This window comes from Coenobita brevimanus, chromosome 14 (genome assembly GCF_032717465.1).
Source record: "Coenobita brevimanus isolate Jiangsu-jjx chromosome 14, ASM3271746v2, whole genome shotgun sequence".
Taxonomy (NCBI): Eukaryota; Metazoa; Arthropoda; class Malacostraca; order Decapoda; family Coenobitidae; genus Coenobita; species Coenobita brevimanus.
Window position 1 is genome coordinate 55,999,495 of NC_136967.1, and position 24,305 is coordinate 56,023,799.

Here is a 24,305-nt window from a genome sequence, read left to right on the forward strand (position 1 = left end):
TAATAACAGAACCGATTTTTTTCTCTCTCTCTCATTTCTAAAGAGAAACATCATGAGATGAACCCCAATAATATTTCTGAAGGATGCGGTTCAGACAAAACTGTGAAAAATAAAAATAAAAATCCTATTCAAAATCCTGCTCTTAAAACAGTTTCTTACGAGCATATAGTATAAACCTTCCATCGTATATTAATACCGATATGCAATCACACACAGTAAACATGGGTGGATAGAGCGTGGATTTATCTGTTAACCGTGTTTCATCCCATTCCAGCCTTAAATCTCATTAAGCTAAATGTAAGCCACTATCCTCCCCCGAACTTTAATCCTGGATAAGACTTTATTTAATAGGTCATAAATACGGAAAAAAAAAATTACATATGTCTGCAAAGGACACGTCAGCCTTGTCATCATACAACTACACTCGGATTACAAATGCCTGTCACTTTGAAGTTGGATGAATTTGCATTGACCAAGATGTAAATAAACACAAATGAGTAAATATCTCTTATTTTTCATCGTCATAATCGAGGACGAATGGCACCTGCTTCTTTATGCCTTCGTAGCTGCGTTCCGATATAAGCACGAGTAGAGATATAAGGTGTCCAATCCCAAGGATAAAGAAGACGCCCTGCATGTGGCTGATGCTGAGGGGAATAAAACCACTGTTTCTTGTGTTCGCGCCATCGCCCTCTGACCTGGATAAGTTTGAGTTTCCCTCGTCTTCACTCGTTTTCTTCGTCTTTACCTGTCAAAGAAAATAATGTTCATAAAGACTAACTATGACTCGACTTAGACATGTCATGGATGGCGAAGGGTTCACGATGATGACTTTCTAAGTTACAATCATTTCGGACCAGCCTCTCCGTGTTAACAAGGTGATCCCTACCCAAGTCTGCACCAACTTAGACTACCTTAGCCAAGATTACACTTTCTAAGTTACAATCATTCAGTACCAGTCTCTCCATGTTAACAAGGTGATCCCTACCCAAATCTGCACCAACTTAGACTGCCTTAGCCAAGATTACAAGGGCACACGATAAATGCTAGATGCCAATAAGGAGTGTCGCTACCGCAATGAAGGATCAAGTGTGCCTTGCCTTCATTGCCACCTTTGGCGTTCCACACTGCCACTCTCAGGAAAGGCTCTGACTTTTTCACCAACCACAGCACATGAGGCATCAGCTGCCTCATGTGCTGTCTCTATCAAACCCTCAACAAGAAAAGCAGATCACTACAGTATATAATTTGCCACCTCTACATAAGATGAGTTGAAGATTGTTTGGCCATGTGGGAAAGACGGAGAATGAGAGCCTGACAAGGAGAGTGTATGTGAATGAGGTGGAGGGAGCAGGAGGAGGAAACCAAGGAAAAGATGGAGGGATGAGGCAGAGGTATATGAGAGAGGGAGGTGTGAGTTGGGGAAAGGTTACCCAGATGGCACAGGACAGGGTGACATGGAGGCGATTCGTTTATGGCCACCCCACTGGGATTAAGGCGTCTGGTGACAGATAGACACTGGTGTTTACTTGATATATTCCCCTCTCTGCTAGAAACATTGTTCCTTGGAGTCTGGAATTGCTGTGATAAGTTAGATTTCTTGCGAAAAATTTGTCAAAACCTCAGGTTAAAAAGCTCAAGCCAAGGTTCCAAGTGCATGTACAGAACGTGTTATTTAAAAGACTGAGGTACTAAGTGTGGCCCTGGTGACTGCATGTGCTCCTTGTGTTAATAGAATTATTGAAAAGAAAGGCATGTTTTGAAATAAGCAAGGTGAAAGAATGCATACATGGAGGAGCCTAATGGTGTTTTCTATGTTTTCTGAGTGAAAAGGTTGGCCATGAGTCAAGTGAAAAGTATTGACTCCGCTATGCCGGGGGAAAATTATAATAAGCAGACTGAAATATATATCAATAAAGAATTTTATTAGTAGTAGGTTTTTCACCACAAGGATGCGCTGCATAAGATAACATGGCATACAGGAAGAGGTTTGTGTTTGACCGACAAAATTGCAATTTCTTGTTATGAAAAGTATGCAGGAGAGTAGTAATGGCATGAGTTTACAATGAACGATTTATATTATTGTCCGATTATAATTCTGTATCAGATTTATCTCCTAAGCTGCACCTCTCTCTTATTTACTTGTAGATTCTACCCTTACTCCTGCTTTTTCCCAACCCTCCCCATCCTCCTAAGTTAACCACCCTTCATCCCATCCCAGCTTCGTTAGTACCTACCAAACCCAACTCCCATCCCTCCCCCACCCCATTCACCTTCTTAACCTTCCTGGAGAGCCTGAGTGACTCGAGAAACCACCGTCTGACCAGCCCGCTCTCCAGCATCCACCTGATAACGCGGTCAAACTTTGCCTTGAGTGGCGAGTGACGCTGCAGTGCCATGGCGATGCTGTACGGCGCAAAACACTCCTGAAACATATACTCTTCATTTGCACAGGATTTTATGTACATAGCCTATTTATAAAATGGATGTAGTGAATGATACAACTCAAAGCAATATTAATTGTTAAGAATTTATGTTAACCTGACGTCTGTGGCTACCTGGGGGATGTCAGATGAGAAGGTAGAGTTCAGGATATTGTGTGACTCAGGCTGACATGCAACAGGTTAGTTTGGCCAGGTTAGGGTAAATTTTATTAGATTAGTTTAGGTTAGGTCAGATCAGGTCAGGTTAGCGTAGCTTAGCTTAGATTACGATGGGTTGGTTAGGTTTTAGTTAGGTCCGTTAATGTCAGGCTGGTTTAGCTTCAAGCCTGAACGTCAATTTTATTTTTTATATTTTTTCATCGATGTTTATCTTGATTAATAGCGTAAATCACAATACATGGGAGGCCCCTGGGGGTGCTCATATTTCTGCATCTAGTTACTTGGTATAGAAAGCGAGGTAAAAAAAAAAAAAATCGAAACATAAAAAGCTCAGAATTATAGACTGGACTTAGAAAATTACCGAGAGGCCACAGATAAAAACTTCCCCACAAAAATAACCAGTATTGCAGTAAACTAACTTGATTATGCAGTATGATCAGATATAAAATCCATAAAAAAATGCTTCAAAAAACACTTAAAAATGCCTGTAACAACGAACGTACCTTCATAATCCTCATGGTGGAGCCGCCCTGAGCGCTGGTGAACTGGGTGGTGATGACAAACTCGAGGAACTGCCTGTTGTGGAGATAGGCAGCACGGCCCGCCTTCACCCCCTCCCACACCACCTTCAGGTCCTGGTACGACACGAACCTCTCAGCAAGACCCTGGGAGGTAGTGACGAAGGGTCGTGTTTGTAAAGACTCCTCACCAATTTACAAGGAAGACAAGACTATCCTAACCATTTTACAGGAAAAACAAGGCTTCATCCTAATGAGCTCAGAGGTAAAACAATCATCCTCATCAAGTTACAGGAAAAACAAGGCCCCATCCTTATCAATTTATTGGAAAAACAAGGCGCCATCCTAACCACTTTTACAGGAAATGCAAGGCTCCCTAGCAGTAAGCCCTTATTACAGATCGTTATATTTTTCGTACTGTTTCACTTTAATATTCGCTCTAAATTGGGTTGTGACGTGTGTTTTAGCTTTATGAGTGAAGACAAACGAATATACAGTCAATCCGTAAGCCAGAAAAAGAGACACATTTTTACATGATCCGGGTAAAGCTGTGACCTCTAAACTTTTCATACATAGTTATGCTAGTTCATTTAATACCAAATCACCTGCATCCTCAGTAAATTCAGTGGTGAGACTGTCAGTACCTTCTGCATTATCCGTCTTCATTCCTCTCAAAACCTATTTTAATATGTTTCTGAGGATCAGTGTATCTATCCTGAAATGACTCCTCGACGATGTTACAGTAAAAATTATGCGTGATAATACACGCTTGCCCTTTTGACTGTTTTAATTTCAATTGTTTGCCTCTAAGTTTGTCCTTAATGTAGTTCACTGACTTTCTTCTCAAGCACGTTGCAGGTGGAACAGGAAATAGTCTACTTCAACAATTATCTTGACTGTACTCCATATACGATAGTCAGGTAATAATACTGCAGTGTTCTCCAGTTCGTTGTGTACCACGTCATTATGAACACTTTCGTTAATATCAGATGTTCTCAGTTTGAGTAAATATACTTTAGGCATGGTTTTGTAACTAAAAGATTTTAATAATTTTATAGTCGTATTATAAGCCCTGTTTACACAGTTCTTTCTTTGAACATTGTTAGGGGAACACATCCGGCAACGGATGTCGCCAAGGTTTGCTGTCTATTGTATGGTTCTGCCTGAGTATATTGTATGGATCTGTGTGGAATGGAGGTGAGGAGAGACTTCTCAGCTTTCCAAGTGAAGGTAGGATTGGGCTGAAAGTTTTTAGAAAACTTACTTTACCTGGAAATAGCTTAAAAGTGAGAAATAAGTGAAGAAAAGGGAAGTGTAAGGACAACAAGAAACTAGCTATGTCCTACGAAGTATTTTTGTATCCCTCGTCTTTCTAGGTTCTCTTTCCCTGTTTACACCCACTGCACCTTCTCGTCATTTCCTCTCATCACTTACTGTTGACTGTCGTCACACATTTGCCTAACATGGTGTCTACAGCATCACCCCTCAAGTCCTGCACCTGCAGGTGATCCACCGTTAACTGAATATTTTCGGCATTTTCCAACTTATTTACTGTAATTCAGCAGCAGCATAAAATAATATTTTGGCTCTAGATCCTGCCCACAACACGTTATCATAATTAGTACAGCATCCTTGTACTAATCTCCTGTTACAAATCAGCTTTAAAGCTGGAGAGGCGGCAATTTTAGCTCAGTTTAAGTGAACCGAGTATGGCACGCCAGTTCACCTGCAGGTATGGATCCACAGCCGAGGCCAGCGCACCCTTGAAGAAGATGCCGAGACCAGACACTTCCATATCGGAAGCGTAGAGTGCCTTCACTGTGTCGATGCCCGGGTGTAAGCGGGTCACGGTGAGGAAGGCAGTGAGGTTGGAGCTGTAGGCGATGGTGATAATGATGGTGTACAGCCACAGGAAGCTAATGATGAGGCGAACACTGCTCTGACGTGACAATAGATCCTGTGGCTCACGGAAATGCATGCCGAAAGAGTATAGGCATGCGTGGGTCGGGGACAGGATGCTGCTCTTGTCACCGCTACTGCCGGGGAAGAAAGGCGGGTAGAATGTGAGGACACAAAAGACAGTATTCTCGCCAGATAAGGATGCTTTATTGCACCTCTTCTTCCGTTGTTTGTTTTGCATACTACGTATTTTCATTCCCTACATTGATTTTATATATATATATATATATATATATATATATATATATATTTATTTATATAATTTATTTATTTATATATATATATATATATATATATTTATTTATTTTACTTATTTATTTATCTATTTATTTATTTATTTGCTTATATGCATAAGTTTTACGCTGACATAATTTACATACATAACATATAAGTGAGTACTAGTGTGCAATATGCAGAAATATACAGGTAGGGAAGTTATGTTAGAAAGCCTCCAAAAACGTAACATCAAGCCCAACGGTAAGCTGAAGGACATAATATAAATTCAGTCTGATCTATATTCAAGGTGAGGGATGCGGCAAAAGCTGCGTAAATGGCATGAATAAACAGACATACAAGTATCTCCTCAGTGTTATTATGTCGCCACTAGAATCACAAAAACGCCCAATCCCATAGTATCTCCGTTATGACGTAAGGGTCCATGCCTAGCAGCCATGGTAAAAACATTTCAGAACATACAGTATAAACAACCTACACCCAAGTCAACATTAATGATTGAGAAACCTTCAGCTGTCACTTGTAGATGCGAGACTGGAACGCTGAGGACACATGGCCGTCACTCCAAGTTGCTTTTACGCTTGAACTTCGGCTGACTACTAATCTATATTACCCTGGCTAACACCAAGCGATTTTACTTGTGATCAGAGAAACCTACGAATTTACGAGGTGCTACACTGATGTCACTTGTGTGTTGAGAAAAGGTCATGTATATATCCAAAGTAAGTTCTATTTTTTTTTCTTTCTTTTAGGAGGGGAGTCTTTCCAGTGGGAGTGGTTGGCTAAAGAAGGAAAATGTGGGTAGGTTTGATTCATGTCTGTCTGAACAAGAAGGTAATGTTGAGCACCAGGCAGTAAAAGTGTTATATACAAGTACGTCATTGGACTGAAGGAATTATAGCATCATAGGCCAACATTTTAAGTTACATAGGAGATTACGTTGCTCCTCTTTCTTGGCGATTTATTTTACATATTATACCTCAGCCTTATCTTGTTTGCTATTCACATCTTTCTAATATAGACAAAGCTTACTATGCGTGAGACTATCAGGATGTAATAAGGAAAATAAGTTGCTTAGGAAGAGCTGTTAAGGGTCCGAAGTGAGCACGAGTAGCAACCCATTGCGTGCCTTAGTGTGCTAGTGATGAGGTGTGGTAGTGATGTGGTGGTCGGGGTGTGATGGTGCTAGGATGGTGGTGGTGATTGTGTTAAGGACGTGGTGGTACTGTCGTTGATGGTACTGGAGGTAGTGGTATTGGGGGGTGGTATTGGGAGGGTTGTATTGGGATGGTGGTACTGGGGGTGATGGTACTGGGGGTGGTTTTGGCGTAGTGTGACTGTTGGGGTGATGGTATTGGGAGGGTGGTATTGGGGGGCTGGTACTGGGGGTAGTGGTACTGAGGGGTATTAGGGTGGTATAAGTGTGGTGGTATTGGGGGGCTGGTATTGGCGGGCTGGTATTGGGGGTAGTGGTACTGAGAGATATTGGGGTGGTACAAGGGTGGTGGTATAAGGGTGCTCACCACTTTGTCCCTGCGGCGGAGAAACATAAGAGGAGGAAGGAGGCGAGCAAGAGGCCCACTAGTAGCGAGAGCCACGTGGCCAGCTGGAAGGGCAGGGCCAGGGAGAGCCACGGGGCCACGGGAGGGTCGCTGCGCACCAGGAAACAGCTCACCTGGACACAGATAGATAGACAGATAGATAGATAGGTAAACAGACAAAAACAAAAGAAGTGGAATTAGGCCCGTATTTTACGTAGTTGAGGAAGCTCCCTAGTAACTCTTCCTTGCCAGCAGTGGCGTAGCCATGGGGTGCCTGGGAGGGCAACCCTCCCTTTGCCCCTCCCCCCCCCCCCAGTAAGATCCTTGGTCTTCCCACGAACCTTTCAACCATTTTTAAATTTCAGTTTATGTCTGCCCATTGTATACAACGCCCCCACCCCCTCCCCAGCTTAGAGTTTGGCCCCACCTTGGACCCCCCATTCGGGAAGATCTGACTACGTCACTGCTTGCAATGTATACAATTTGTGTCGTTATCAGGAGGGCATAAGTAATGTAAAAAACAGTATAAAGGCGTAATATTTAAAATAATTCACTAAGGAAGAGATGTTTGAAAGCCCCCAAAGCGGACGACAGTAAAATCCTTAGATTATGCCTATCGACTGAAAAAAAAGTCTTTGCTAAGTTCAAGTCTTTCCCTCCAATAGTACCCGTATCAGTGTTACATTAACGTCTGTAGCTCTTACCTCCCCTCCTCTCCTCTCTCTGGCTCCTCCTGCTCTCCCTCCTTCCCCTCCTCTCCTCACCCTTCCCCTCTTGATCCCCCTCCCCTCCTCTCTTTTCCCTACCCCTCCTCCCCTCCCCTCACCTCTGCGTCATAAGGAGCGCTGTAGTCCACGGCGCCCTGTCTGCCCATCGTGAGGAACAGGTTGGCCACCCCGATGTCCGCCTCGCCCCGTGCCAGCTTGCCCACCATCCCGTTCCACGTGCCGTTCTCTGTCTCTACACCCCATAGCTCTCCTGAGACGCACACGGGAGAGACATGATGCAAAACATATATAAAAAGAAGTGAGACATGGAGATACAGATGACTGGGAAGGGTAAAAGAATATAGGAAGAAGGGCACTTAGCTCTCCGTGTTCACATCCAACAGCTCTCCTGAGGCGCCCACAGCCAGAACGGAAATTATAAAAAGCGAGGATAGACGAGAGGAAAAACAACAGCGATACAGGTGAAGGAGGATGGAAAAATAGCATAAGAGGAAGAATGTTATGACTTGGTTCTCTGTCTTCACACAACACTTCTTTTCCGAAGCACCGTCTGTAGTGACGTGTTTATATGGTAAATGCGAGGAGAGGAGACAGAAAACGCAATAAAGATGAGTGAAGGAAATGGAGAAAGAACATAATCCAGGAGAGGCGACAAGGAAACACGAAGAAGATAAATAAAGGAAATGGCAAAATAACGTAATCGAGGAGAGGCAGCATAGAAAACTAATGGAGGTACCTGAAGGAAATGGATAAATATTATAATCTACTTAACTTCCACAAGGGTTGCCACTAACACACCGCCTCTAGTCTTATGGAAAACTGCAGCGGGAAGAAAGATGAAGAAATAGATTTGGAGCGGGATTTTGCTTCACTCAGAAATACTAGACAGTTCAAAAGTAAGGTGTGTCTTAGTCTCATCACCTGAGTTTTTAAGAAATTATTAGTACTGTGTTGTTGTGATGGATGATGTGAGAAGCAAGCGGAAGAGCGAAAGGTGGACTCGCGGACATATGAGTGTTTTGGCCTATACCAAGCCTCTAGTCACCTTCTCTCTTATATATACCATTTTTACATCTGTATTTATACTCTGTGTGACCGTACGTTCTACATTCTATTTTTCCCTTCGCTCAACAGATTTCCAAACCCTACATCCTCCACGAATATATATTTCATGTCCTATCTAGTCTACGCAACCACCTCACATATTTCTTAACCCCTTCTGTTAAATGAGGCGTTTATATTCTGCTTTTACCACCATCAGACGATTTTGTTCAGCTTTTTCGATTACAGAAGTTATTCACTGACGCCTTCACTACTACAGGTGTGTCCTAAATTGAATAAAATCACCTGGCGCAAGAAAGAATAAAATAATATGCAGTCGGATAGAAGGCGTGCACTCTTCATTTTCGACCCTCTCTCTCTATATATATATCTACCTATTTCTGTATACTTGTCTATCTATCTGTCCGTCTGTCTATCTGTCTACCAACACTGACCGGATGGGGGCTCCTCGAAGACCACAGTGAAGTTGAGCACCGTGGACAGCGCCCTTACCACCTCGATGTCGATGCCGAAGGGGAACTGGAGGGCGCCACTGGAGTCACGGTAGTATAGCACGCTGGGCTCAAACTCAAACGTCACCACCTAAGGGCACGAATGACACGAAAGTTGGGGTCTATTCATTTTAAATCACACTTAGTACCATCACTTTCTAATCGTCATTGTATGTGTTCCTTTTTTCCCCTTTAAGCCGGTTTATTCCTTTTTATGTTGGAGGAAGGGCAACAAAATAGCATGGGACAGGGCGACATGCAGATTTGTTTTGTGCAGAACAAATCACCGAGGAAGAGGTGCAACGAAGCCTCCATTGCCACTGATACAAGTCTTATATTCTCACCTTGAGCTGGGCGCCACGCAAGTCACGGAGTTTGTCCCTGAAGAGCTGTGTAGTGGTGGTGAATGCTGAGTGACGCCAAGTGCTGACCCGGACGAGCAAACTGCCACCAGAGTACAGGGCGTGACTATACACCGACCACTCCCCATCACGCCAACCCTGCACGAGGAGAGGCAAGAAAAGGTGGTGAGAGAAGTGAGGAAAGGGAGTGGGAGAGTGCAGAGGGTGAGAGAAGAGGTGCTGAGAGGAAGGTGAGTGAGGGAAGGTAGTGGGAGAATGCAGAAGGTGGGAGAAAAGGAGATGAAAATGGGAAACCAAAGGTCATAGCCTACTCTCGTTCGCTTTAATGATTTCCTAACACCTTTTCCTAAGCGACTTATTTTGTCTAATTTACACCTTCATATCCACTTTCACGTTAATGATACAAACACTCACTCTCTCTCTCTCTCTCTCTCTCTCTCTCTCTCTCTCTCTCTCTCTCTCTCTCTCTCTCTCTCTCTCTCTCTCTCTCTCTCTCTCTCTCTCTCTCTCTCTCTCTCCATATATATATATATAAAGTGGTACCGACCCTGATGATGCCCAGAAGGTGTTCGGTGTTGGTGGCCTTCCCGGACGTGAACAGTGTGTACAGCTGGTCCCTGGAGGCGCCAACCACCACGTACCTGCACACGTCTTTTAGTTACCGACCTCGTGATAGACTGGGGTGGTTTCCGAAACGCTGAATGTGTATGGATCAAATAATTATGTGCAGTAACACGGGTAATGGAGGAAACACAAAAGGACCGCAAGATATTTTTGACATATACAGATCTGAATAAACGTTAGCCATGTTAAACGAGGAGAGTTAATGGAAGGTATGACTCATGCATGGTGTTATGACTTATGCATGGTGTTATGCACACTAAAGTTGGATGGATGTTTAAGTGAGTAAATTAGTGCCATTGTAGGAATGAGACAAGGACGTTTGTTACTGACATGACTTTTGGCACACACACACACACATATATAGATAGATAGATAGATAGATAAAAGTGAATCAACAAGTTGCTAGATAAGTACTTAAGCTAATATCATGAAATTTTTACGTAGCTTTTGATCATGAGTAAAAAAAACGTCCTGTAAATTTGTTTACCAAAATCCCAACTTCTCTTCTGCATCCCAGCTTAAGGAACATGCTACAGCGACAGCAATTACAGCTACACTTCCCATGGCCACTGCTTCTTTTCAGTCTACCTTACTTTCATCTGCCCATTATTTAATCCATAATGCACTAGTGTATATTCAAAGTTCCTGACCTGCCCTGGAAGTCCCATAAGTCGTCTGAGAGTGCAGTGAAGGCAAGTAAAGGTTGTGGACTATGGAAGAGGAATATGTATCCCCGACACTGCCTGGCCTGCCACAGCACCCCGGCCAGGTCACCAGCCTCACGCGCCACCACCACCTGCGGGTACCACGCACATCATACAGTTGAAACCAGATGGGATGTTACACTGTTATAATTGGGAAAAACTAAGCTTTCATAATTATTACATCCTGAAACATTAGAAAAACACATGAATAACAGATATGCAAAAATTCTATAATGCACATTAAGATAACCTAAAAAATATACAACAAATGGCTATTAAATTAAGCGTACTAAGATGAGCTGTGTATTTTCTAAGCAGTTTTATTGAACTAGGAAATTGTTACATAATGAAATTGTTTACTCTAAAGATGTGAAATACAGACGAAAGGTCGCTGGTCTTTCTGTTATTTTCCTGATAGTTATACAGCAAAATGAAAGTGTGTTTAGTCTTCCACTTAAAGCGTCTGTTGGCATTTTTAGGAAGCGTGGGGTAAGGTGAACGTGACGCCAACAGTTACCACGTTCCATCTCTGAATATCCTTGAGGTATCTTTTTCTCATGACCATCATAGATAAACCACATCCCGTACAAAGTCTGCTTCCAAAAGGCTGGGTGTGCTGAACTGACTGTGTAGTCTCTATACCCCACCTGACTTTGTACAGGGGCCTTATTCGTCCCTGTGTGGTATTGTGCTCTCTTGCGTGCTGTTCTTTTAAACAGTGTGGAGCAAAGGCTTATCGTCTTATCATCTCTCCAAAGTTTATTAATTCACTTCAACCTTCCCTCTTCGCCTTAATGCCCGGACACACCTGCCCCTGAACATGTGATCGCCACGAGAAAACGAGGCCCAGGGGTCCATCCAGCCTTCAGACTCGATGCACCCTCCTTGCTGCCCCCTTGCGGCCCGCCGACTTGTGTGAAAATTACTGTGCATGAATTTTCACCCGCGGCTCAGACAAATATAACCAACGGAACCTTTTTTGTATTGACGTAATAGATTTGGTACATGCAGTTAGTTATTATAAGTACATTTGGTACGACATTCACCAAATTTGGTACTGGATCGGTACTCATGTTCCTAAATTAATTGAAAGTACCAAAAATATTGTCAATATATCTTTATGGATGAAGCTTATGATGTCCAGTCACAGATCTCAGCTCACAGATGAACACTTATCTAATAATTTCAGTGTTGCAAGTATAAAAAATTCCTTCAGGTTTTGACCTGCTTGATATAGGTTTTGAACCCAAGTGTCTCATTTAAAAACGGTGTTGTTATATTGACGTGAAATACATCTTTTTTTTGTTTTACTTTGAGCGTGAATCATGGTTAAAATTTTAAGTTAACAATGTATCTTTTCTTAAAATGTAGCGAGAATAATCACTTTGCAATGTAAGGATAGGATTTCTTTCGCAATGCATCGCAATTCAAAAAAAAAATGTTCAGCAGTACAGTAATATCAATGACCAACTTATTGCTCATAAGCATTTTATTATATTATTTTACTAGTTACTAAATTGATGACCACTGATTTATATAAACATGCATCTAGTTGGTAGTAAAAGTACCATTAGAATCAGTACAAAGGACAGTGGCTCGCGGATCAATACATAAATCATATTATGGCCAGCTGTCTCAAACAGGGTGCACATGCCTCCTCTACTCCTTCCTGTATGCAGCTGTCAGCTCTGAAACTCCTCCTCAGTCTGTATTTCCCTTTGCCAGTGACCAACAATCTGGTTTAATCAATGTTTCCAGCCATCTCAGAATCTGAACCTTTATTTCGGCTCTTATCCTGGGAAGGGCAAGATCATGCTAGGTAAAATTTTGATGTAGCCATGTGACTTTAACCTTTGACCGGTTGTTAGAAAAAAAATAATTGTCTGCTCCCCCCCCCCTTTAATTTTGGCTAAAAATAGATAAAAACAGTTTGAGTTGCTTTATTTACACGCACGTCGATCAAAAAGTAGCAACTGCTCCCACTTCGCGAGCTCGGCTGCATCAAAAGCAGCTGTGCCTTTGTGTGTGTGTGTGTGTGTGTGTGTGTGTGTGTGTGTGTGTGTGTGTGTGTGTGTGTGTGTGTGTGTGTGTGAAGCAATATTGGGGAGTTACATTTTGTTTTTTTACACCGAGTGACTAGTGCACCACATTTAATTAACGGTAGTGCAAATGTAGCAAAGCTACATTTCTGATGTATTCCAAACGCTACCCGCTGCTCATAGTCGTGCTTGTGTCAGACGCAAATCGGGAGTCTGGTGCTCACCAGTCTTCAGTGAACCGTGGACACGGTTGCCATCTGGTATTATTCACAGCCAAACTGTAACAACTTTAGTTACGAAAAAAGGTGTTTGGTATTGGAGTAACATGATTGAGCCTTATATATGCTAATGAATGTGTAAGTAGTTCATATTGTTCATAATCATTACTTTTGGTACTTTAATATATATATCATGGATGTTATTAATAATTACACTAAACGACAATGTGTCGTCTGGTATATAGATAGATAGATAGATAGATAGATATAGATAGATAGATAGATAAAGTAACATACAGTACCAGTAGTTCACAACATTTCCAAAACTCATCTGTTTTGCAAGTGACACTACATATTGATCCAAGTAGTGTTAGTGGTAGTGCCACTACTTTCAGCAGGTAGTAAAATTACACTGCCTAGAGTGAAGTCACCCTTGATCTGGTGTTTGGAAGGTTATACTGATCGTCATGAGGGAATATAAAAACAGTTCTCTGCCTTCAATACTCATTCGTTTTTCATAAAGCAAAAGTGGTGTTGATGGGTGCTCAAAGAAGAATGCGAAGGATAACGAGCCATTCTATCGATTTCCCGTTGACCTAACAAAGCTAAAGAGGTGGACGGCAGCATTGTTAAGAGATGGCTGGAGACACAATCCTTACCCTAGATTCAGCAGTAGGCCTACCCATTTTATTGTAAACATATATAGTTTGCTTAACATTAAGAGCCTGTTGACCATAATCCTATGAATGTCACAATTGTATATAGTGTGACTGACATCTGGCATTCTGTAATCTCCAATATTTTTTACCGTCACTCATTTTTTTCTTTTTCTTTCTTTCTTTCTTTCTTTTTTTTCAACTCTCATTTAAGCATCTGATCCACAAACTGTTACTCATTCCAGCTAGGTTATGAACATTCGTAATATTCCATGCGTCAAGCAATCATAGTCGCCACAAAATACAGGGGGTTCCGTAAATCCCTTTCATAGAATAGTCACCCGGCCGTACAGTGTTTTGTGAAGATGGATGACTCTGGTTGCGTGAGGGGCACAGTCGTTTAAAAAGCGGACACTATAAGGCATGAAAATGGTTAAGGAAAGCAATGTAGAAAATAACGCTGACTGGACAGCCCCCGAAGCGCATGAGAAATCGCCCTGTAGTGGCAAGGAATGAACATATAAGGACTAATCTGGATAATTAAACCTCTCTGGCATGAATCAGTATGAACTAATAAGTATACGTAAACACGTCAAATCATTCAAAATATTAATTGTGATAAGAAAGAAAATGAGCTTAATTCCAGCACAAACAGAATGTTAACTCTCGTCACAAACATCAGTTACACAGGTCAAACGCTTCGACATGTATAACACCGTCTTCAGCTGATCTACTACAAAGTTAAAACAAGACAGTGTCAGTTTTAAATGCCCTCCCTTTAACATTATACACAATAATTAAAGAAAAATGCCCCAAAGAGACAGCAATAAGAAAAATGCAGTTAAAGCAGGTTGAATTATGAAATATTGAAGTAATATTAAGGGCAATTGCAAACAAGGAATTATTTACGATTCCAAAATCCTTAATTCGAAAATGAGCAATCGTCTCCTATTTTTTTTAAGTCTTCTACTCTTTCAGTAATAGTACAGTTTTGTGAGTGATCACATACGGCTAAGCCTAAAGAAAGAAGAACAATTATAATTTTCTGTCGAGCATGCGAGGGTCATTGACGTAGACAATCACCATTTGCTTAGCCCCGGTCTTGCCACACATTATAAAGCAATCATCGCTTTTACAGTAATACTTTTTTTTTTTTTTCTTATTATAAAAACCGATTGCCTACTGACTTGCGCTCGTCGATAATGTATCATTTTATATCCCCTGATTACAAGTAGGGTATGAATGAAGCACAACACGAGCTGTCAAGAATGGAATCGATGAGCACAGACGTCATTCCAGCAGAAGTACTCCACCACTCCAGTCCTCATCTTCGTCGGCAAGGTGGTAATGGTGTAATAGGAAGCACACTGGGCACGCATCCTTGAAGTCGCAAGTTCCATTCCCGGTCTGCTAGGACACCTTTGTTCAAGGTTTTCTTTAACCCAACTAATTCATACCCAGAACTAAAATAGGGACATGTATTGCAACTTCGACGGCGGTGCTGAACCACGAGCACGTCTCAGGCAGCCATGCATGGGATCCCTGCAACTGCGTGGCCACGTATGTGTATTCCCTCCACGTCAACACAAGGACGCTAGTTAAAAGCAACGATGGACGTTGTACCGTCATCTACACCTTGCACCAGTGACCCGCAGGAGTCAAGGTCGCTATCTGAGTGGACAATGACATTAACGTTGCAACTTAATAAATTGTTTAAAGCTCGGCCGTGTCTGTGGCAGCAAGTGATAGATACAGAAGCACAAACGAAAGCTTATTGGGAACAGCACAGTTATGTGAAAAAGGTAAATCGTCTATGCGCACATGGTTCTGTCAGGAAGAAAATAAACACAACATGCTTTCGGTACAGAAATAAGCTGAAACTGATAGCCGTACTGAAGAAGAACCATGTAAACACAAATGCAACTGAACAGAGGTCTGTGTCATGCTCTGGCCCCGTGCTTTGCCCTTGATCCGACGCGTGCTTTACCACCACACGTGGTAACTGACCGTGTAAACGAGCCCTAATAGCCTTCGTGTAGTCAAAAGGCATCAATCTAAGCCTTCTTCTTACTCTCTCAGCCGTTGTGTTATTGTAAAATCAGGAAACTTAAAATAGGCTAATGGATAGGTGGTTACATTCAAATATAAGGAGTTTGCTATCCATTCATAAACATTACACTGTATCTAAGCTACACAGGTCGTTGTCTGCAGTTCCCGTAACATTGTGTATGCTTTCAGGACACGTATCCGCATCCAAACTGCCCTACTTGCATTCTCTGAGGAAGATGGTGAAGTATGAAGTTACCACGTTGACCCACTCGGATAGAAGGGGTTAAACCTGAGATCCCCAAAGGAGGTATACCCAGTTTTATATATCTGTTTTAAAGAAAATGACGGAAAATATCCGAATTGTGACCTTTTTGTCTCGTTGTGCAGTGTGTTATGTGAAGCTAAATGCAAACTGGTCGTCATATACTAGGCGTTCTTCGTTCACCTTCGCGTACTCAGCTTCATTGTTAAGCTAATACAAAGAATTCCGCACCACCTAACCCCTTCGCCATGATGACCTACCTGTCCCTCATTTATAGGTAAGAGGATCACACGATGACGTACTCAGAACACCATTAGCCATATTTCGTAGCTCCACCTCTTACTTATCGTATATTGTGCTGAGAGGAAAGGTAAGCTCCACCCATTTTTTCAATCCACCAATAAAAATCGATTAATGCTTTGCCGGGGTGGTGGGCTGCGGGGGAAGACGAGGCTGAATTACAAAATGAGCATTGGTGATCGTGATTCATCAAGTGACGAGATTTCCAGCCAACGATGGATGGCTCTGAGAGTGACGAACCTCTGATGAAACCCTCATTAGTTACCGGTTTAGTGATAGCGACGAGAGGGAAGTGGAGGGAGGGAGTTGGTTACTTAGCGATATTTTCGGTGATAAGTGACCAAATATGGTGCCAGAATTCACCGGTAAAAGTTCGTGTTTGAACCTTGCAATCAGTAACTCTGCCAGTGTAGCCTCTCTGATGCCTTTAACCCTTGTAAGGTAACCTGGGGTCTGTTGGACCCCACGCTATTTTTCCTAGTGTTTTTCATATATTACAATAGGATCTGGTTTTCCCTCTACCTTCCTGACTAGTAGACTAGTTTAGGGAGGTGATGGGGTCTGTTCGGGATCTGATTCTATTTTCGTGCTAAAGGGCCTTTGGGGTCCAGTGGACCCCAGGTTACCTAACCTGTGATTTTTTTCCCCATGTATATCTTCCATACCAAAAATTATTTATAATGACATGTGCTTCTCTTTCTTCTTAAAGACACATTGGCATTGGTCTACAGCAGGCATTGATAGAAAACTGGTGGAACATATCAGTTTTGGTATGGCAGCCAGTAATCTCAGTTGGAATAAAATTTGTCAGTGTTTTTAATTTTAATTTTCTTTACAATATTTCGTCCCTTGTATTTTCATACATTTTGCACCAAAGTGAAGGAAAAGGGCTACAGAAATTGTGTACAAGTGATTGTTTGAATAAATGTGTTGTAAGTATTTTTGGTGATTTTCTAAAGATTGGGGTCTGGCAGACCCCGGGTTATCTGACGTGTTATTGGAGTTGTAGGGTTACCTTACAAGGGTTAAACTCATTCTTGATGACGAGGTATTGAATAAACTTTGTGAACGGACAAATCAAAATGCGAAGATTGTTTTCAAGACCAATCCCAAGAAAAAAGGGAAAATAAACAATATAAAATGGAAGCCCATGACCGGAAGTGATATATACACATTTATTGCCCTGTTGCTGGTCATGGGTTCTGGAACTTCGCAGTTTGAAGAAGGGAAACTTCGGTTTATTAGTGAGTACAATGAATTAAGTTTTTAGTTACCCATGAAAAACTGGTATGTATTTTTTTTTCCATTATCATTGCTTCATTGCCAGTCGAGTTCGTCTCTCTCTCTCTCTCTCTCTCTCTCTCTCTCTCTCTCTCTCTCTCTCTCTCTCTCTCTCTCTCTCTCTCTCACACACACACACACACACACACACACACACACACACACTCACACACTGATTTATTTATACCTGTTTAGGGTTGGGTAGATGTATGAGAGAGTTGAGGACGTGTGAGTGTGCATAGTGTGGGTCGTGGGCCAGGAGTAAGGAGCATGGCCTCAGTTCCCGTCTCACCACCCACGTCAACAGCGCCGTCAATGATGCCTCCTCGCTGTCATTCAGGGGGGAGTCTCTCTGGCTGATGCTGCTGTTCCCAATCCCTGCTGTCCCTGTTGACTGGCCTCTCATGCCTATGATACGTTGACTGCTGCTTGAACTAGATAACATTTTCCTGCTGAAGAGAGTGGGTGTTTCATAGTTGCGTCTATTGTCCTGCGAATGTGAGCCCTCGTGGTCACTCATCATTGGTGTTGGTAAAGCCTTCGTGATGTTGTCTGTGCTGCGATTTATTAGAGTATGCTGTATCGTGGGTGATGGACTCTCCTGTCTCACTTCAGCCACACCATGAAAGCCACACCAGCTAGCAGCCATGAGGAGCGGCAGGACAATGTGAGGCGCCATCCAGGGAGCCGTCAGTACCATCATCGTTGTTTACTTTACCACCATCAGTGACGCCACTTCTGAGGGAAAAAGAAAAGCTTCAAATCATTCCAGTTAAAGTCTAGATACATGACAGTGATTATATCCAGCCAGGAAGATTCTCTCAGAAACACTGATAACTAGAAGTAAATACAATGAACGTGTTAAATATTCGACAGAGTAGCCCTCCTGTAATTAACATCATTCACAAAAGAGTTCCTAGTATTATATGGCTTAATTAATCCAGGATTCTTAGCAACTTGCGATGTAAAGGAAATGTAGGACCGTGTTAGTCATGAAAAGGTGGCTACATTAAGTTTATCATTGGCGTTACCAATCCGTTCTCTCGCTGAGGTGTGAACCTGAACTCCACTGTGCGAGTTTGGAAACTTTTGACAGCGGGAGAGAGAGATGATGGGTGTGTTAGAGTAGGTGTTTGTACGCGGGGACAGAATGGGTGCTGACAAGGAGCAAGGCATCATTATATCTGTTGTGAGATATTACAGATCATATTAAGCTCTTAGATTACAGGGCTGATAATCTGCAAAATTGAAGGATGACAGATTTAAACATTCTGATCAACTTAGCTGTGTTAATGTTTCGTATACTTCAAGGTCTCATTAATTCCAGTAAGAGAAATTCTAACATTTGTCACAAGTAGCTGTTTGAGAAAATTTCTGGTTGTGAGGATGGAACTCTCCTACAAGTGGATGGATGAAGAGACAACGGCGAGTTTGGGGCGGGAATGACAGGTCGATGAACGCAAGTTCCTAGTAGCGACCATCAATTATGTACCCTGCAGCTGATTTGCCAAGGGTGAATATTTATCCATTAATGAGCATATGCTGAACAGAGGCAGACAGAGGAACTGTTAAATCCTTAGCTTGTTGATTCCTTTCACAGTGGACACTATAGTAAGTTCCAGTATGTGGGTATAAATAGTTGAACAACCGATAGCTCTACGAAACAAAACGCTTGGTGCATGGCCGTTCAGGGATAGTGTTCTTCAAGGGTAACCTGCAACATACTCAGTCTTCTGAGAATAATAGCCGTGACATCGATCCCCTGGACCATTTTGGCACTTGAGAGAAAAAGCGGCGCCCTTGTAATTTCACATCCACTCGTTCAGGCCACGCTATCATCACATGATGCTCGTGTGCCCCACCATCGATTACTCTGGCACTGAGGGATAAAGAATGCCACGACAGAAACGGCGAGGTTCCCTTAGCAAGGCTACTTTAGAAAAAAAATTACGCATCACTGGTAAAGAAAGTATGACTGATGGAGAAGTGTTGTGATTATTGATCAGAGGTCTTTCATGGAACCAACTGGCTGGAAGAATGATTCGGTTCCGTGGTTAGAGGAAAGTACGAGAGGGAAGCCCAGCTAGAGATTATTTGTGCAGCCGATATCACATGTACCATAATATACCACTAATATGTCACAGATATGGTCGTTGTATTGAACTTGGTTACACGTTGGCAATTGTATTTCGCCTTCAACAACTCAAGGTTGAAAAATACAACTCTTAAGTTATACGTCTAACATAACTGCCACAGCCTTTAATTTTGTAGCCATTTCTTATAAGCTGTAGAAAATGATGCCTCTGTATATCAGTTTCGGAGTAAAGCTTGGTGAACGTACTGAGTGTGATAGGGTACAAACAGAGGATGCAGGAAAAGTATTACAGAAACTGAAGCGTGAAAAAGCAACAAGAAATTGTGGGACTGAAGCAGTGACTCAAAAGGAGGGCGGAGGGGTGGCTTCGTAGAGGGTTTTTCTTAGAATGTTTTATTGTATGCCTGGATGATGATGGGGTACCAGAAGACTGGCAGAGTGTATGTATTGAACCGCTGTGTTAAGGCAGGATGGCAAAAGGAAATGCTCTGATTTCGGAAGTGAAATTTTGCTGTGCATGCTAGATAAAACGTATGGAAGAGCGATGACAGAAGTAGTGCAATACATTATACATCTTATCAGGGAGGAACAAAGAGGTTTTAGGTGTAGCGGTTGGAGGGGGGTGGGGTTAGAATAGATATTTGTGTTGAGAAGTGTGTGAGAAATATTTAGAGAAGACTCTCCCTCCGTGCTAAGGGTTCCTTGTATACACCATGTGTTGGGAATCTAATGCTGTACGGTAGTCAGACTTGGGCAGCGAATGGCGAGGATATTCTTAGACTCAAACGTACATTATGAGACTGATTACATGATGCGTAGTGCGACCCTGAGTGACAGCCTTGAGGGATTAGGACTGTGAATGAAGGGTTGAGAGGAAGAACGAGCCTTTAATGCACTAGTGTTGTAATAAGAAGGGGTAGATTGAGATCATTTGAGCATAGGGGGTGTATGGAGGATGACAGCTTGGTGCGGAGGGTGGAAGGTGTGATCGTTGAGGGTAGAGTTGTCGGAAGCTGACCGGAAAAAAAAAAAAAAAAAAAAAAAATGGACGAGGCCACTTAGTGTGACCTCTGGGGTAAGGGACTGAACCGAGGGGCTGCTAGATATCGAGCAGCGTGGAGAGCTGCAATTAGTTGAAAAATGCCGATGCATACATGCAATTTGGAGCCTGTGTAAAAGGACGAATTAAAACGAACGTAGGAATTAATACGGATCTAGAGAAGGGTTGATAGATTCGAAGGAGTGAAGGATGGGAGGGAGAGTAAGGGAGAGGAGGAAGCAGTAGGTCCATCTATCTGCCTGTCTATAATCAGACACCATAATCCCACAAGGGGTGGCCGTTTGTCTTTTAGTTAGTTGTTTTACTGGGAGGAGCACTAATCCTCCGCCAACCCACTCGTTGAAACGTAGGGAACACGTGTGGGTTGGTTATATGGTTGCCACCCAGTGTTGTAAATGGTTTCCTGGCTTACAGGAAACCATTAGGCATGTCACTCAATGTAAAACCTCCTGTAAAGGAAAGAAGGGTAATAAAAAGTGACAGGAAAGTTGGGAGAGATAGGAAACGAGAAGGGCAGACAGAAGAAGAATGATAAAGTTGAAGAAAAAAGTAGGCAACACTACAGTATATCAGGTGAGTGGATGATGGTCGCCACCACCTACCACCAAGCAGTAGGTGAAAGATTAAAATGGGGAAAGAACGCCGGGCTAAAAATGGAAGAAAGGAAGGGGAGGAGGAAAGAAGGATTACCGGTAGGTTATATTCACAGAGCAGTACTATCCACTGTATTCCTCAAGGACACCATACTTCCCTATGCCCTCCTGTATTTCTGTTGTCTGCGTGACTGTAGATCGTGGCTAAGCATTCCTGCTCTTCTTTACTTTCCTTACTTTGCCTTTTGTTTTCATAAGAGATGATATTACCTACTGTATGTGGGTAGTCGATATCCTTCCTGCTAACAACACCTCTCCCATTGGATATTTGGCATGGCATGTCTTCAGCGTATGTGCGAATCTGAATCTCTGAAGAGGCTTTCCCTATATTTCCTCCCCACACTGCCATTATACACGCCTACGTAAATTTCCTGCCCCTTCATTAGGTTCCTCATCTACGTTGTGTGAGGCACGACAACACACGACTCTAAGCCATGCGTGGCGGTGACCACAAACAATAATTTGATGCCAAAATAAACTCCCACTTCTCATTCCACCCCCGATTGCTGTAGTAAATTAACATTTGCTCTGCTGCTGCTGCTGCTGCTGCTGGAAGTCGGGCCTCGATGGTAGAGATACTTTGAGGAGAGTACAATGGGCTTCACGACATTATTAAACATTGTTCAAAAACATGCAGGGCGTGTACCTACGTGGTTTGTGGCGTGTGTCTCTCTCGCCTATGGACTGATTTACAGGAAATGTCAAAGTGGGTGATGGAAAAGGGTGTATATCTGGTGGTGGATAATGAGAGACGAAATATATGAGATATGATTCAGGTCGATCTGCCGTAGTGCTCTGTAACAGTAGAAATTAACTTTGTTAATTTGTCATGAATATAGTGGATGATTACGAGTGAGGAGTGAAGGTGTCTGAGGGTGAATGTAAAAAATGGTTATGGAGGGAGAAGATAACTTACCTCACAATATAATGCACAAATTAATGGATACGCTTCTGAAAATCACTCATCGTCCCAGCCCACTCGTCCTCATCTACCCCACCAAGTCCAGAGAGACCAAAAGTAATATTATTACCGGTACCTCAGATCATTGCAACCATCCTACTTGGAACTACAGGAGGAGTAGAGTGCCTTGCAGTCCGCCAAGCCCTCATAACAGTAATCACTGTATTTAGTGTTACGGCGCAATTTGCAATTATTTTTCGAAAGATCCCTAGGAGTAATTATCTTGTTCTTTTTCTTCATGCGTGAGTGTGTCTATCCCAAGCCCAGAATATTGTTACTTTGAGTTTCCGGTTAACCTGCTAATCGTTCAGTGAATCTGCTTGCCTGGAGGTGCTGACCTGCAGCTGATGATGTCTACTTACTCTGATACCAAAAGCCAAGGCCTTACAAGCCCACCTCCGATTCAGTGACAGATCCAAGGGCGATTCGCTGGGTCCCCATGAACTCCCGGGGTTCCCCTCCCCCTGTCCCTCTCCCCCCCCCACACACACACAATTATCATCTAAAAGGAGCTTCTGTGATGGTCACGTCATGTAATATCATATCTCATGTTACTCGTACACGATTGGAGTAACTAATCTGATGTGGTTAGGAAGGAGGGGAGTTGTGAAGATAAAGAATGGGGAAAATGGAGATTGAGCAGACATGATCATAGATGCGATTTACTCGTAAATGTAGTTTTAAAACGGGCTCTTTGGTAAGGTGACAAAGTTCAGTGTCGCGAACTTGTTGCACAAAACACACCGCAACGTTGGTTCCATGCATATGAAGGACAGCATGAGGCAACAGTGTGTTGTATACCTTTCAGCGTGGATACCGCGCAGGAGGCACGGGGAGTAATTACGGACCTTGTTATTACGCAACGCTAATTGACCGGTGTTACCAGGAAAGTAAGCTATTACCCATCGAAAACAAGGTGAGCTATGCATTCTCCAGTTTCTAGTAAAAAAAATACACTACACGTTGGTCAGTGCATAATGATCTTACGTAAATATAGCTATTGATAAGTGGGTGGTTGTATAAAGCTGTTTAGGTTGTCACTACATACATATTTACCCTGTGTATGATGGAAAATGGTACTACAGATCAACATAAGTATGACACCTTCATGAATATACAGCTACACCAACGTGCGGGTGAAATTACACACATACATAAACCATGGTCTCACAATGGATCGTATTCTAGGTCGCTTTGGAAAATTCGTAACACTCTTTCCTTCGCGGTTTATTCACACATCACACCTCAGCATCTTTCTCTGTGTTACTGATGCGAACGATGTCGATATTAAAAGGATATGTCAGTAGCATACGCAAAATAAATCGATAAGGAAGAAATAATACGAAGCTTCCTATGCCATCTAGAATATTGCCCATTGTTTCACAGAGTATCCACTTTTTTTTCTCTTTAGTTACTGAACAGGACGTGTGGGTGGCTCGTGCTTTTTTTTTTTTTTTGTTCTTCTTCTTGTTATACATGGAGGAACCTTTAATTTTAAGTCATTGCCACACTCATACCGACTAATTTGAAATGCCTATCTTCACAGAGAGCATTATCCCGTCCCGGCCCTCGTTTCATACACACACTGCTTCATCTGCAACTTTACATGAGTGGACTGAGAATGTAGTAAGAAAATATTATAAATAACCTCCTTGATGCATGAAGTATTCATTTGATATGTAATTTTGCGCTATGCAACCAATAAAAACTGTACATTGACTCACCCCGAGACTACAGAACCAGAGCCAGGGTGGTAGGGCGTGACAACCAACTCGTACTCCTTCTGGCTCACCACTGGCACTGGTTCGCCGCTGGGCTTCCGGCCGCTGCCTTGTATCCCTCTACTGTATTCTCGCCAGCCTAGGAGACCCTTTAACACTATTTCTTTACTGTGTTATTTCTGTG

At 42.5% G+C, this 24,305-nt stretch overlaps 1 protein-coding gene across 1 annotated transcript; it reads right to left on the reverse strand.

Moving 5' to 3' along the window:
* Positions 1 to 508: 508 nt before the first annotated feature.
* LOC145390410 (ionotropic receptor 21a-like) lies at positions 509 to 18,334 on the reverse strand. The gene is made up of 11 exons (XM_080265343.1): positions 17,819 to 18,334; positions 10,773 to 10,918; positions 10,046 to 10,139; positions 9,481 to 9,636; positions 9,080 to 9,227; positions 7,682 to 7,833; positions 6,841 to 6,989; positions 4,848 to 5,157; positions 3,107 to 3,268; positions 2,283 to 2,426; positions 509 to 748 (listed from the first exon to the last, which is right to left on the reverse strand). The coding sequence occupies exons 1-11, from the start codon at positions 18,332 to 18,334 to the stop codon at positions 509 to 511; spliced, it is 2,217 nt and encodes a 738-aa protein (XP_080121469.1).
* Between the last annotated feature and the right edge of the window lie 5,971 nt (positions 18,335 to 24,305).